We start from the raw sequence: 15,237 nt of genomic DNA, 5'->3' as shown, positions 1-15,237 counted from the left end.
TTTTAGAGAATACATAAAATTTACCATTTGGAAAAAGAATTGTAGCTAGCATCATTTTCAGGTAATGTATATGCTGTAGCATGCTTCTTTATGCTGATATAAATAGCATATAAACATTTATACCAAACCATTTATAGAAAAAATACAGCTCTGTGAATATAGAATTAATGTAATGTGTAGCTGTTCTGAGCTAATGTTTGACTGTCAGGGTGGGCAAATGTTGCTGTCCATGCAGATTGTAATTTTTGAAGAAGCACGCAGTTTACTGCCTGGCTTTTCTGTTATGTTTAACCTCATACTTTCTGAACTAAGTAATACAATAATGTAAATCATCATTTGTTGCAAAGTTGCATGCATGAATTCATAACTTCAGAATTCAAAAGATTATTATTTCTCTTAAATTCAGTGCAAAATAAAATGTATAGACAGTTATAGGAGCTAAAATGGTACTGTGTTTTCAGCGGTCTGTGAAAAGCAACATTTTCTTCTGGAAATAAAAGAAACAGTATTTTAGGAAACAAGCAATACTGAACCATAAGAAGAAGTAGCTGTCCTGTTTGCATTTGGTAGAAAAGACAGTGCATGGTTTTGCTATAATTAATAATTAATTTCCACATACCAGTGATAGAATTTGGAGAGGAAAGTTGGGTTTTAAAGATAGGAGAGGTAATGAAGCAAAATAATCAGATAAGGTTCTCAAGGAGCATAGGTTATGGAGAGATGAGCTGGAAAATAAAGCTGTGCAACTCCTTTGGTACCGCACAACTGACAAACAGATCAAATGCTTAGTTAGATATAACACACACATATTCAAAATTTGTTCCTCTGTGCCTTTACAGTAAGGATGAATTCCTTTTCTGACTAGCCTGAAGTGCAAGTGAAATGCATAATTTTCCTGGTCATGAGTACTAACTTAAGTGACAGAGTTGATGAAGTTAAGGAAAGAAATAGCTGGCAGAAAATCAGCTCTTGTGCACCTTTTAGTGATGTTATAGCTATATAACTAGGCACCCTTTTTTGTATATTATTATTTGGTTAGGCAAAGTCAGGAATCTTGGCAGAGAGAATAAGACATTATTAAGAAATAATTGATGAAAACAAACTCTTTTGACTCCCATAATGAGAAGGAGAATGAGATTAATGAATGAATTTATGGGGAAAAAAGCTTCATACATTGTTCAGCTTATTGGTGATAGTGCCCTTTTTGCTTCCTTTTTTAGACCTCGGGCATAACCAGCTTAAATAATTTTACTGTGGTTGTGAATTATACATTGGCATAGATTTCATAGGAAAGACAACTGCAGTGTTCCATTCTTAGAGTGGTGTTTTAAGGCAGTCCTAATTACTACTTTCATTTAGTCAATTCAGAGCAAAACCAATTGTAGAAATTTAAAAATATTAAGTTACATGGCAGCTCAAGTTTTCTGTTTTAGTAGTATGAACATACAAGTAATTATCAAGGTCTTCTTCTGATTGCTTCTTTCTCACCACCTGTTTTTATATAAATTGAGCCTAAACCACCATTTTTCACTTTGTCTTATTCAGTTCAAGCATTTGAGGTTTCACTGCATATTGGGAGCTGAAGGAGGTTGTAACAGAGTGAATGTTCCTTGCATGTCAGAAGTACATCAGTTGTATTTTCTTACCAACCTTTCGACATGGCAGAAAGAGAAGAATGATAGAGGGGAAACTTGTGTATGTTAGAATTGATAAGAGAAAGAGCAGTTAATTTGTGGTTTCTCAAAACACTGGCATGAAGCACATTTCACACCCTAAACATCTTGAAATATGTTATTAAATCCCATAATTATATGTCAGATTTCAAGTATAAGTTCTGCTATGGAGATGGACAGTTGATTCTTATCCATTGTTGGAAGCTATATAATCAGTGAATATTAAGATGTTATAATTACAAAAAACAAGAGAGTTAGGCAAAGCAGATCATGATAACAAAAAGAGGATAGAAAGCTTACCCCTATCCTGGGCTCACTTAGAAAACTCCAGAAGAGATCCTTCCCTCCTGGTAGCCAGCTCTTAAATAGGTCTTGGAGAGGTGCAGCCAGGCTCCACCCCTTCCAGCAGCATAGGAGAATTGCCTGCACCTGTGCTCCTCTGGCTGACTTATTGCTCACCTCAGGTGATCAATCAGAGTTCAGGCCGTGACTTAGCAGTTCCCATACAGAAGCAAATAATTTTTCTGTGTGAAAGAACCTTTTGTACTAGATGACAATTAAGTTTGGTGCACATATTGATATGATGTGTAAAAATACTTTGACTTTTTAAATTGTAAGATCAGATAGGATATTATTAAAAGCAAGCAATCATCAACCAGAATCTAAATCTTATTTAGTAACTTACTAGTTAACTTCATGTTTTAATATTTTTGCATTTGCGTGAGTATGTATTAGCTAAAGAACCAATATTCTTCTGAGTTGTTTGTAATAATATACTTTGGAGATAATTGTTAAGGATTTCTAATAGTTTGTAGGAGTTAGAAAAAGTGAAAGAGAAGTTAAAATTTAAGACAATTTAAGAAGTTAAAATTTAAGACAAACTTAAAACAAGCAAATCTGGAAAAGCCAGGGGAAGAATGGCACCGTATGTAGGACCAAACCTTCAGAAACAAATCCCAGGAAACAAGAAACTTGTATGCAAGAGTGTCCTTTTGTTTTGAATGTGTTGTCAAACAGCGAGGCCTAAATTCTAAGGGTTTTAATTTGTTCAGAAAAAAAATTCTATCTTTTGGATAGTTTTAGAGGTAGGGAATCCTCCGCAAAGGAATGTGTAATTTGTAACCTGGTAATAGGTCATTCATTAGTTGTATGTTCTAGTTAGGACTATTTGTGTGCCACTTCGTACAACTTGTATTGCTGGAGTTTTGGTTTTTTGTTTGCTTGTTATTTTTCACATAATAGTAAACAGACTTTACTTTTAAGGGAGGCTTCTCTGCAGAGCAGATGATTTTGTAGAAATCCTGGTGAAATCACTGCTCTCTAATATTGAACAGAGCTTGACTTTATTTGACTGTATGGTTCCTGCACTGATGGAATGGAGCGTTGTGACCATTGCCCAGTCTGAGAGCTTAGGTGGTGATACAGAAGTCTGCAGTACTGAGCAGCACATTCTAGACTTATATTAGAGCTGACACTTACATAAACATATTAATGTGACTTACTCCTAGCTTTACAGCTGGGTTGAAGGGCTTTTATGTAATGAGTGATAATACTGTGATATTGGTGAAGCAATCTTTGTGATTTCAGGAGAAAACTCCTGTGTTCTTGTGTTATGATATCAGGCCTCAGTGCTGCTGAAACTCTTCTAAAATCTACCAAACTGTTTAGTCATTCAGTATGTCAGGGCCAGAAATTATTCATCGTGACTTAAGTATTGGAAAAATGTGGTTGACTGATTTCAACTGAGAACATGGGTGCAAAAGGATGTCAGTAATTATGTGGGCTGCTTCTGTTATGTTGGTCCACAGTGTCAAAGGCAGATGTTGGTGGTATGACGGTTGAGGTTGAACATTGGTACCAGCATCCCTTCACATGTTACCGTGTGACAAAGGACAGCAGAGGGGCAGTCTGACAAATGATGTGTGACGTGAAATTGCCTATGAAGCAATGGTGTGTCAGTGAATTACTTCCTGTGGAACAAATGGCGACCACTGACATTAACTGATGTCTGTTTATGGAGACCAAAAAGTGGATGTGGGGGGTGAATGGTATGTTTTAGCAGTGGTGACAGCCACAGTCATCACTTTCACTGGTGCAGATTGTTCTGAGCTTAGCATGCAGGGTGTTTCATTGCGGGTGATGATACATAACTAATGGTAGTGACTTTGTTGATAAATAGTGTTTCGTAGTTGAGAATATGCTCTATCAAATACTGCAGTTGTGCTCTAATCATTAGAATTGGAAGAGACTTTTAAAGGTCATCTAGTCCAACTCCCTTGCAATTAATGGGGACATCTATGACTAGAACAAGTTGCTCAGATCGCAGACCTTAAATTTCTTCAGGGATAGGGCATCCACCACCTCTCTGGTAATTCCAGCCAGATATTCTTATATATTATTATTAAAATAAGATAACCCATGGTAGGGAGTATTGCTACAATTGACAGTAAGTTAGCCTAAATTAAAACGATATTGCAGAGGAGTGTGTTCCTAGCTACATAATTTTTTTTAATCACTGCTTTACACTGTCCTTTAACCTGGAATTGGCTCAGCGTAGAACATCCTTAGTGAAGATGATCAAAATACAGCTTTCTAATTTTTAAATATTGTTATTTTTCCAATTTAATTTTCCTTGACCTTTTTCTTGTGTAGTAAGGTACTATTTTCATTGACCACTCATTACTTCAAAGTAGAGGAAGGAGGTGAAAGATCAGTCTGTGTCACATTTGGCTTTTTCTTCTTTGTGAAAGCAATGGCAATTTTGATTGTGACAGAAAACTATCTAGAGTTTGGGCTGGAATCAGGTAACTCCCTTCTTTAGTATTTGTAACAGTCTTACTTATTGCATGACCAGAAAGATTTATTTCAGGTCTTTTAGAAATTTTTGAGAATATATCTGTTAATTTTAACTCTGTTATGTGATACACTGTTTCTGGAGGATATTCTGTCTATTTTTCCTGCTTTGTTTTAAGATGTGTAAAATGGCTTGGTTTTTTTTTTTTTTTTTTGTTCACTTTTGCCTTCCAGTTTTATTTTTAATCTGTTTTGCCTTGCATTGCACAGTGAGCTGCCTTCACTGGAAAAAAAAAAAAAAAAAAAAAGAAAAAAAAAGAAAAAAGAATAGGTACTTGGTCTGTAAGCATCAGTGTTAATTCCATTAATGTTCATGAAATGCTGAAGTATCAAATACAAAGACACATATCAAAGATACATATCAAAGACAGTTAATATCCGAGTTTTATTGTACTGTGGCGTAATCAGCGCATGAAAGAATTATCCTAACATGAACACTTTTCAAAAGATGTATTATTATGTGGGGGGGAAGAAGGGGTGGGAAGTATTGTTTTTACTGTGATAAAATACATATAATCTATGTGTCTCCGCAGGATTCTCAAATTTCTCAGAAAGTGCTATGCAGTTCCTTGAAAAGCAGGGTTTGGAATCCCAGTAAGTCCTGGAAATACAGTGTTTTACATTGTGTTTGCATTTATAACTGAACCACTTGGATTTTCTTAGCAAGCATTTGTCTAGCATATTGTGCTGTTGTACGTGCTTATAATTGCTAAAAAAAATGTGAAGAGGTGTATTAGTGAGAATAATCCATCAATATTTCAAAGTATCTTTGTTTTCTCTTTAATTTAGAGATAGATTCCAACCTGGTAGTTTGGCTGTAGCATTTAAAAAAATAAATTCAGAAGTACAATTTTCATGACAGTTCTTAAGCAATCTTTGCAGTGCTGAAGGAGCTATTTAACACAAAAAAAAATCTTTTTGCTGTTTCTATGGTATGTAAGCAGATGAACTTGCAAAAAAGCTTCAGACACTTCAGATGGAGCTTGCGATGAAGTTGGCTTTAGGAGGAAATTTTGACTTTTATTCACATCTTCAAGTTCTGTAGTATTTTCCTCCTTCACAAATACATCTGCTTGCTACAGGATATCTCAAGTTTTGTATGGGCTATGAAAGGATTGTGCCATTTTTGTTATTTTATTTGTGTACACAACCACTGTCATGGATAGGCTTTGTGTATTGTAAAATGGACTTTCAGTGCAACTCTGTCCTTACACATTTGCTGACACGTGTTGTGGGGTATATCCTTACTATGAGGGATAAACTTTCAATTTCTAAGTTGGGAGTTCTCAAGTATTGTGCCAGAACTATGGAATTTCTTTATTTCTGTGGAACAGATCTTTCTAATATGCCTACGTAGAAAATATATCATTTTTAGGTAGGAATACCAGAGAAACATTTAACTGAATACCATGTATTTCTTAACCTTTCTTTACTCCGTTTTACCTAAGCTATTATGACTTTACTAACTTCTTTGTTAATTTTTCTGTTAACATTCCTTTATTTTTAAACTTTTGCAGTGCTTTGGCTGTTCATAGGAATGACTGAGTTGACAGTGGTGTCTTTTGGTAGTTTGAGGTTGTGGACTAACAAGTCTGAAGCTTATGTGGATAACTAGAATTGTTTTTGTTTTTCTTTAATCTGTTACGTCCTTTGATTTTTTTGTATGTATGTATGTTTGTAATTCAGTTTATTAATTCCATAATTCATTTAATCCTTAGTACTTTTTTCAGTAATTGTGATGTAATGCATAGTTAATTAAAAAAAAAAAAACAATACTGGCTACTTGGAAGAGACATAAGTAATTGGGTACATGTATGTGTTTGATAAATCTGTGGGGAAAAAAGTAATAAGTTTGACAAAGCTCCTTAATGGGTAAAAGGAGAATGCAGCTAACATATAATTTAAAAAACATTGATTTTGACTATGAAAATTTAAAATTGTGATATATCTGTTCTCTTAAAAAAATAACCACTGACTTCATTCTGGTAGCTTTTTTATTTTACAATTAGTTGTTAATTTTAATATAAAGTTACTCTTTTTTTGTTTTATTGTACTAACAAATTTAACATCTTTTACGAGGTTTTTTTGCACTAGGAAGTATTTTTAATAGGAGGGTTTTCTGTTCATTTTATTAAATAAACAGGTGACTTATTTTTTGTTTTGGTGCCTGCTTGAGTTATAATGATGCTGGTATTCCCGAGTAAAACTGTACAATACTTTTTGCTTTTTGATTAAATATTAGATACTGTTGAACGTAATCACTGATACCCTGCCCATTCACTTCCTCCTCAAGAAAATGCTTATTTCCTCTCTTTTCTTTTAGGGGTCCTGTGTCTAAACTAACCTTCAAATTGTTCCTGGCTGTTTTGTGTTCACTTATTGGTGCTTTTTTGACATTCCCTGGCTTGCGACTGGCTCAAATGCATCTGGATGCTCTGAATTTAGCAACAGAAAAAATAACACAGTAAGAAAAAATATACGCACATAGGTATATGCTACTCAATCTTAAGTCTTTGATGTCTGGAAATAAAATGAACTATTCCAACACGAAGGTAGTGACTAAGACTTCTGCTGCTGCCTGCATTTTGTATCTCAAGCCGACTTGCCACCTGCCTCTTTTCTGGTCAACCTGTGCTCTGATGGTCTTTCATTCTTTGCCTTGTGTTTAGAGTCCCAGTTACAGGAATATTTCTTTCCTTTCCTCCTGTTAGAGCACCACAAGGAATGTTTCTACATAATGCTTTCTTTCCTCAGTCATGTTTCTTGGGAAGTTAAGTTAAGTGGAAGAAGACATACAGCCACAGACTTTTTATTTTCCTCAGTAGCCCAATAGATGAGCATCATGCTGTTGTTGATAAACATAGGGGAAGATCCAGAGGCAAACACAGACAACAACAGCAACAACAACAAAAACCCACAAAAAATACAAATAGACAAAAAAAAAAAAAGGAAGAAATAGCCTTAGAAGGGCAGCTAACTGGAAAAATGTTTAAAGTGAATCTAAAACTCAATGAAAACTTCTGTTAATAGATATAGAAATTAGCATATAATACTTCATTTTACAATATTTTGTGCTTCTTACATTATGACTCAGAATATTTTAAAAAGTCAGATGCTAATATGACTTTAAAGGAACATTTTATTTTGCAGCTGCTCTTGAGCAGTAAATGTTTTCTTAGATTTAACTTTTTTTTTCAGCTTTCTCTTGTTGACTGAGGAGCACCAGATGCCTTTTGTAGGTCTTGACCATTGATATTAAATACACAGATGTTACAGCATAGGCCATTGTGATGATTTAGTCTGTCCACTTCGCTGAGAGAAACATTATGTCACCAGCAAGTCGAGGGAGGCGTCCCTCTAATCTGCTCTTGTGAGACCCCGCCTAGAGTACTTTGTCCAGTTCTGGGGCCCCCAGTACAAGGAGGACACGGAGCTGTTGGAGTGGGTCCAGAGGAGGACCATGAAGATGATCAGAGGGCTGGAGTATCTCCTCTCCACAAGGACAGGCTGAGGGACTTGGGGCTCTTCAGCCTGAAGAGGAGAAGGCTCCAAGGAGACCTTATAGTGGCCTTCCAGTACCTGAAGGGGGTTTATAAGAAAGCTGGGGAGGGACTTTTTATTAGGACATGTACTGACTGGAAGAGGGGAAATGGTTTTAAACTGGAAGAGGCTAGATTTAGACTAGATATCAGGAAGGAATTCTTTACTGTGAGGATCATGAGACACTAGAACAGATTGTCTAGCAGGGATGTGGATGTCCTTCCCTAGAAGCATGCAAGGCCAGGCTGGAAGGGGCTGTGAGCAACCTGATCTAGAGGGAGATGTCTCTGCCTGTAGCAAGGGCGTTGGAACTACACATGATCTTCAAGGTCTCTTCCAACTCAAACCATTCTATGATTATGTTTTTGGATATAATAAATATTTCGGCATAAACTGAAATCTGTTTAAGTGCTCAACTTAAAAAATTAGCTGTGTTTAAATTGAGTCCTTCACTCTTCGTAAATATTTAACTAAGTACTTTGCATTAGATTTGAGCTCTTTGTAGATGAATGCATGCAGTTAAGAGCTGCAGGGTCTTGGCTCCTGCTTTATCTGCTGTTAAATTTCTGTCTGTATGTAGGCTGTGACCAACTCTCAGTCTGTTCCTATCAGGCAAATAAAGTGCTCATTTTTTCATTTTTATGTACTTAAATATTTTAAAATTTCTTGTGCCTTTTCTACTACTACGTTGTAATTTTCCAGCATATTCCCTGATCTGTGAATGTGAGATTGTCTGCAGGAATATAAAATCTCTGAAACAGAACTTGATTGATAAGATCTAAAAGGTTGATTGATGATTACTGGTATGAGGTTTTGGAAAATAAATCTTGTCTGTCTTGATGTTTACAGAATATTAAATCTGATTGTTGAAGGTAACGTTATGTAGCACCAACCAATTTTTTAATGTCTACTAATATTTTGCCTATTCAAGCCAAAAAAATGTAAAACAAAGAAAAATCTTATACTGTTGATCATTCAGCACTGTAAATAGGTAATGGAGTTAAAAATGAGGAGTTACCATTGGAAGCTTCCAGTGGGCCCTAAAGAGATCAATGTTTGCTCTTTGTGATGTGTTTTAGTCAATGAGCAGATCATTGCTTAGTGTTTGTAGTTGTTTGGCAGTGACTAAAGGGAATAGGAAATGAGTATGAGTGTAACTGCTGTAATGCTCTTTAAATTGGAAGTGGGAAAACAATGCCTTTCTTTGCAGTCAAATGTGGGATTATACTTGGTAGAAGAAACCAGAGAGGAGAAGCCATATTTATAAAATGGGAGACGTATAGAAAACATTGACATCCCACATAAGTAGCTACCACTTGAGTAGTGTGGTTGAAATAATTAACATTATTCTTCCACAGATGTATATACAGGGAATAAATTTTAGAGAAAAGTAGGAGAAAAATAATGTCACTTTTAATTTTGCTAGTTTGATTTTTGTGAGCAGTATCATTCTTTGTGTGTTTTTTAGAGTTGTCTTAATTTGTACTATTTTCATACAGTCATTTTCCAGAACCTGTTACAAGAATCCATCAACCTGTTTCCTTCTACTCAAATAAGCAGAAAGGGAGACTTGCCACCATTAGGTACATTGCAGTCCATTGACTTAGTAGGATGTCTTTAGCTAGAAGCTCAAGTAAAATGTTCTCACAAGTTACTAAGATAATCTGGACTGCTCTTTGGTGTTGTTGTGCTCCCTAGTAGTACTTGAAAACTTACGCTGCTTATTTCTTCATATGAAACCAATGGTTTAAGTGATGCTGTAACTGCTTCTGAAACACTCCAACTTTTTAGTGAGTATAGAATGAGTTTAGCAAGCTTGATTGCTTGAAATCAGTACAGTATTTCAGAATAACTTTTGGTTATCTCATTTTTTTTTTTTTAATAGTTTAGAGGAAACGTCTTTGGAGATGGCCATATAAATGAGCCAATTCTGTTAGAGAAGAAACATTGCACTAGTAAAAAATACCAGATCACAGGATGAAGTTTCAACTGTTCTTATTTTATTTGAGAATTGTAAATCTGGGGTATGAACTTCAGATTGGTCCAAAGGAGGAATAAAAGAACTATGTTAATTTCAGAGAAAACTCCAGAATAATATTTTCTTTTTTTAAAATCTACTGTTTTGTATGTTGAGTTCCTTTTAAATTAACAATGTAGACAGTGTAGTTTTGTACTTTAAACAAGTACTTTAAACTTTGCTTTTTAAACATTGTATTTTTTTTGTTAGTATCTTTAATTGAATGCAAATTTCCCCTGGTTTGTATAGATAATGGAAATTAATCTAAGTACCTTTTTCATAAAACAAAAAATCTTAAATTAATGACACGTTATCCATCTAAGATGCTAACTGCCTAGATTAAAACTGTAAAAGCTACTGCACTTTGGTGTTATGCTATAGTATGAAATTTTTAAACAACTGTCTTTTCTATAGTGTGATATGGTGCATGTAGTTAGTTGCTTTGATGAGATTGTGAAATAATTCTTTTTCTAAACACTTTAAAAGAGCGCTTTTAAAACCACAGTTTCACAGTGTACAATATTTTGTTAAAATGTATGTCATTATCTTAAAAATAGAGAAGTAATCTCATTATTTACCTTTGTCTCAACTATATTAAAACTTGGACTTATCTTTTTGAGTTTGTTGCCAATTTCAACAGTACGGTAATTGTTTGCATTTAACAACTTCCTTCCCCCTCCCTTTTTTTTTTTTTTTTCAGAACACTGCTACATATAAACTTCTTGGCACCTTTATTTATGGTTCTTCTCTGGGTAAAACCAATCACTAAGGACTACATTATGAACCCACCTTTGGGCAAAGAGAGCATACCTTTGTAAGATTGCCTTTAAAACCTTTCTGGGGTTATTCAGTGTAAAGCTATCAGTCTAAGCAGTGCCTTCTGAAAGTTTAGTGGTGTGGAAGACTAGAAATTGTGTATCGAGAGTCATCGAAAGTATGCCCTTTAGAGCTCATCTGTCTCAGAGGGAGAATGAATCGCAGTGTTGAGTTGATGGTTCTAGAAAAGCCACTATGTGCTGGCATCTCTTTGGCAGACTAATGAGTTGTTTTTCCTAGGTCTGGAGTACCACCTCACTACCATCTGTTGAAAACCTTACAGCTTACATATTGGTTTAAGAAATGAGTGGTTGTCTTGAAGACAAAAGAGATGCATAGATATGAGGACTGGTCGAAGGCTCTTAGTATGATGAGAACTGTTTCAAAATCATAGGTGTAGTGCCTAGCTTCGCTATTAATTTTGCTTCATTAATAGATAAAATACTTAAAAGCATAAAAATGGAAGATTTTCATTGAGTGATGCTATATTATAAAATACTGTTTTCTACTGAATAGATGGTTGTTACTATTGCTTTTAGTCTAGGAAAATCAGAATAATAGTAATTGGGTAGGCTTATAACTGATATGTTTGGCTGTCAGTTTTATTGCTTAATACGTAGGTCACTCTGAAAGTAATGCCTCCTATTTATTTCCATGGGAACTACAACAAATAGAAAGATCACAGTAACACTGTTTAATAGGGCAAATACTCAGCTACAAAACAGTGTTTTTCAGCATAGTTACCAGTTACACATTTTCATCAGTTATACATTTTCACCACTGATGAACAAGGGCTGGAATGCTGTGCTCAGTAAAAATCTGCATGACTGTCTGGAACATGGCTAGTCTTTCACACCTTTGTCACCACTGCTGGGGCATTCTGCTATTTCACTGTGCTACCTCCACTGTTTTGTCTCCATAAACGTGCAGCAAGTGTCAATTAATGTCAGTGGGTCAGTTTTACTCTGCATGGAGAAATTTAGTGACACACCTTTGCTTCATATGCATTTCTGTATCAGATGCTTTTTTTTGTCAGACTGCCTTCTGCGGCTGTCTCATGGCAACAAAATATAGTGGTGTATTGGTGGGAAGGTTCAACCTCTACTTCCATGACACCAACATCTGCCTCTGACATTGTGCACCAACATAGTAAAATAGGAGGCAGTAATTTCAGAGCAGGCCTTGTAGATGCTTGAAAGACAAATTTGTAACCATCAGTCTATTACATAAAATTTGGAAATACAGATTTTTTTGCTTCCATTTTACTTCTTACTTCTTAGTTTATCTTAAAATCATCATGCTGTAGTTTGTAATGTTCTGTGTACATTACTCAAATTTAGTCATTCAAGAGCTGTTATTGTTTGCATAAGTAAGTGAAATTTAATGCTGTATTGGGGCTGCTGAGAGGTAATAGTACAAAGAGAAATGGATGGAAACAAATACTTATTTGCACATTAACTTTGTAACTGTGAATTGTTCATTAAGTATTTCTGACCACACGCCTGAAGATTTCTTTACAGGAGGTGCATTGCTTTTTATTTTTTAATCTACAGAATGTCAGAAGACACATTTGACACCATGAGATTGTGGATTATAATCCTGCTGTGTGCTTTACGATTGGCTATGATGCGCAGTCATTTGCAGGCCTATCTGAATTTAGCTCAGAAAAGTGTGGATCAAATGAAAAAGGAAGCTGGCAGAATAAGCACAGTGGATTTACAAAAAATGGTAAGTACAGTGGGACTAAGGTTGCATTTGGAATGCTTGCTCTTTTTAATGTGCTTTTTTTCCAGTTTTTGTGTCTCCTGGGGCACCAGGACTGAAATCTGGGTGAAGCTTTCTTCTACAAAAATAGCGCTAAGTTCTCTAAACCAAAATATGCAGAGATGTCAACCATATTATGCAAATACCTTATCTTAAACTGTTCATGTGTTATTGGAAGACATCCCACTGTGAAGTGTTTTTTAAAAATACCATGGCAGACAGTATGCTTCTCTTGTTTCTGTTGCATGGATATAAGCTATGGAGTGCATAGGCTCTGTGGCAATTAACTGTTGTAGTGTGGGAGAAATAGGAAGAATTTGAGTTTAGAAAGAATTGTTATTTCTCAATTGAGACAAAAATTTAAGATAGATTAGTTATATTTTGGGATAAGATGTATTTAGTTCTGTAAGACCACTCTTGTGATGCACCAGCCTCACAACAAAACTAACCTATCTTGTTACTGTCAAAAATGTTAGGAAAGACTGGATTATTTCTTTTTAATGAATAAGAACAGACTGACAAGGTAGAAGTTTGTAAGCTTGCTGTAGAACAGTGTTGCATGTTACCTGCAAATTAAACTTAGATTTCTAGTGTTGCGTGATAGTGCTGTCTGATGATGTTGCTGATCTGGGGTGTATTCCACGAGGAATATTGAAATATGCCATGGGATGAGGACTCCTCTCTTAGAATTGTCACTGTCACTAATAATTCTGTCTTTGTTGCCGCCGGATATCTTACTGTTAGTAGAGGACTGTGTTGTAGTTATTTCACATGTTTAATGAATAGTGTTTGGCTTTGTAGTAAATGTTATGAAATGCAGGTAGTGACGACTGGTTATGATGGATCTGTATGACAGAAGATGGTTGTGAATGCATCTTAGTTTTGTAGGCTTTCATCTTACCTGTGAAACAAAAATGTCTTCTATAAGTCTGTTTATCCACTACATACATATCTTCTCTTTAAGAAACCCATGGCCACTAAATACAGTTTTGTTTTATTACCATATTAGCCTTTTCTTCTGAAGTCTTGCCCGTAAAATCTTTCCTGTCTGCCTTGAAGGTGACCATTACTTTCTTACTTGTTCTTTTTATCGTATTTCATCATTTATCTTACAGTATTTTCGATATTTCCTTTCTGAGTGTCTTACTGCATTTTTTTCTCATGCTAGGTTTTGATGCTTGCTCATCTCAAAGCCCTTTGGCATGTTTTAGGGGTACTTCCAAAAATGTCATGTCTGTCTTCATCTTTTTTGCCACCCTGTATTATGTATTTTCTAAAATCTGATTAGCTTTAATTCATGGCTTGCTTTCTATTGATTTTTATGACTTTTTCTCCTCTTTATCAGATATATTCTTTTAGGTCAAAAGCTTATATGAAATATGTAATGCAAAAATATTGAGAAATATGGAACAAATTACAGGGAGGAAAGAGTGATAAATCTGAGTAGGTTTCAAGAAGTAATAATGTATATAAGAAATAAAAACCTTTTAAATAGTTTGTTATTGATTATCTGCTAATGAAAAATCCTCTTGTCATTGTTTTTAAAGCTGGTATTTTACATTGGGAAAGACATGTCTTCCTTTTTAACCAAATTTTTGTTTACTTTAGGTGAAACTTGGGATTTCAACTATCTTGTTTGTGTAGTGGAATTTATTTTGTAAATAACAAAAGTTTTGATTTACAGTCAAAACTAATTTTTTGTTAGTGTAGTGAAATAGGAATCTTTGAACAATGATATGCAATGTTCATAAGCAGAATTTTTTCAAATTTTGTAACTGAACAGATATTTTTATTTACTTTCTTTCACGGCTTCCGCTCAGAATTTTAAGTGCCTTGATGAGCTTATCAGCTAGGGGTTTTTTTTTTCATTAGTTATTTTGAAGACGGTGGGTCATAACACTGAAACATGGTAGAAAACTTAAAATCGCATTTGTGCGTGTGCGTTGTTCTTAATGAATTGCATGTTCAGAGGTTTGCTCTGAACTCAAATGATTTTATTCTGTCTTCCCAGGTGGCTCGAGTATTCTATTACCTTTGTGTAATTGCACTGCAGTATGTTGCACCACTGGTAATGCTTCTTCACACGACTCTGCTTTTGAAAACACTAGGTAGGCAAAATTTGATGGGCAAATCTGTTCTGTACAGGACTCTTATATTTTCAAGTTGCTGTAAAGAATTAGGATTTATGAGTAATGCAATACAGAAAAATGTTGTTTTCTGTCATTTAAAACATACTGATCTATAGTTAGTAAGTTATCATCTTCTCTTGCTGCTTTTGACGTCTATCAGTGATATGCTAATTTGATTGCTTTATTTCTGAGAAATTGTGCAGTACAACAAATGAAGCTTTTTATTTCTATTTAAATATTCATATTTTTCAAGTATTTTAAGTGAGCTGTATAAGGCATTGTTGATACAATCTTTTATCTATTATTTGATTTTTTTTTTTCCCCCAAGTCTTCAATTTTCAGTGAGTTATTGAAAAGAAATTGAAGATTCATTTCACTTATAGGAGACTTGATATCACTGTTTTTTTTACTTCCTTATGAGGGATGTCTTTCACAGCCTGCCATG

General features: G+C 34.9%; 1 protein-coding gene across 4 annotated transcripts in view; it reads left to right on the top strand.

Annotated features, from left to right (window-relative positions):
* TMEM161B (transmembrane protein 161B) overlaps positions 1-15,237 on the top strand; it is a 42,176-nt gene that overhangs the window by 16,089 nt on the left and 10,850 nt on the right. For 3 of the 4 annotated variants that reach the window (XM_042866198.1, XM_042866197.1, XM_042866195.1), the window contains exons 6-11: positions 4,326-4,477; positions 5,060-5,120; positions 6,850-6,990; positions 10,784-10,897; positions 12,453-12,627; positions 14,675-14,771. In XM_042866198.1, coding sequence (XP_042722132.1) covers positions 4,326-4,477; positions 5,060-5,120; positions 6,850-6,990; positions 10,784-10,897; positions 12,453-12,627; positions 14,675-14,771 — 740 coding nt within the window. The remainder of the gene's footprint in view (positions 1-4,325; positions 4,478-5,059; positions 5,121-6,849; positions 6,991-10,783; positions 10,898-12,452; positions 12,628-14,674; positions 14,772-15,237) is intronic. The other variant, XM_042866199.1, reaches the window with a different exon arrangement.

The sequence above is a fragment of the Lagopus leucura genome, unplaced genomic scaffold (genome assembly GCF_019238085.1).
Source record: "Lagopus leucura isolate 7727_CA_CO unplaced genomic scaffold, USGS_WTPT01 Super-Scaffold_810, whole genome shotgun sequence".
NCBI lineage: Eukaryota > Metazoa > Chordata > Aves > Galliformes > Phasianidae > Lagopus > Lagopus leucura.
Note: the sequence above shows the minus strand (reverse complement) of the source record. Positions and strands in the feature narration are given on the sequence as shown.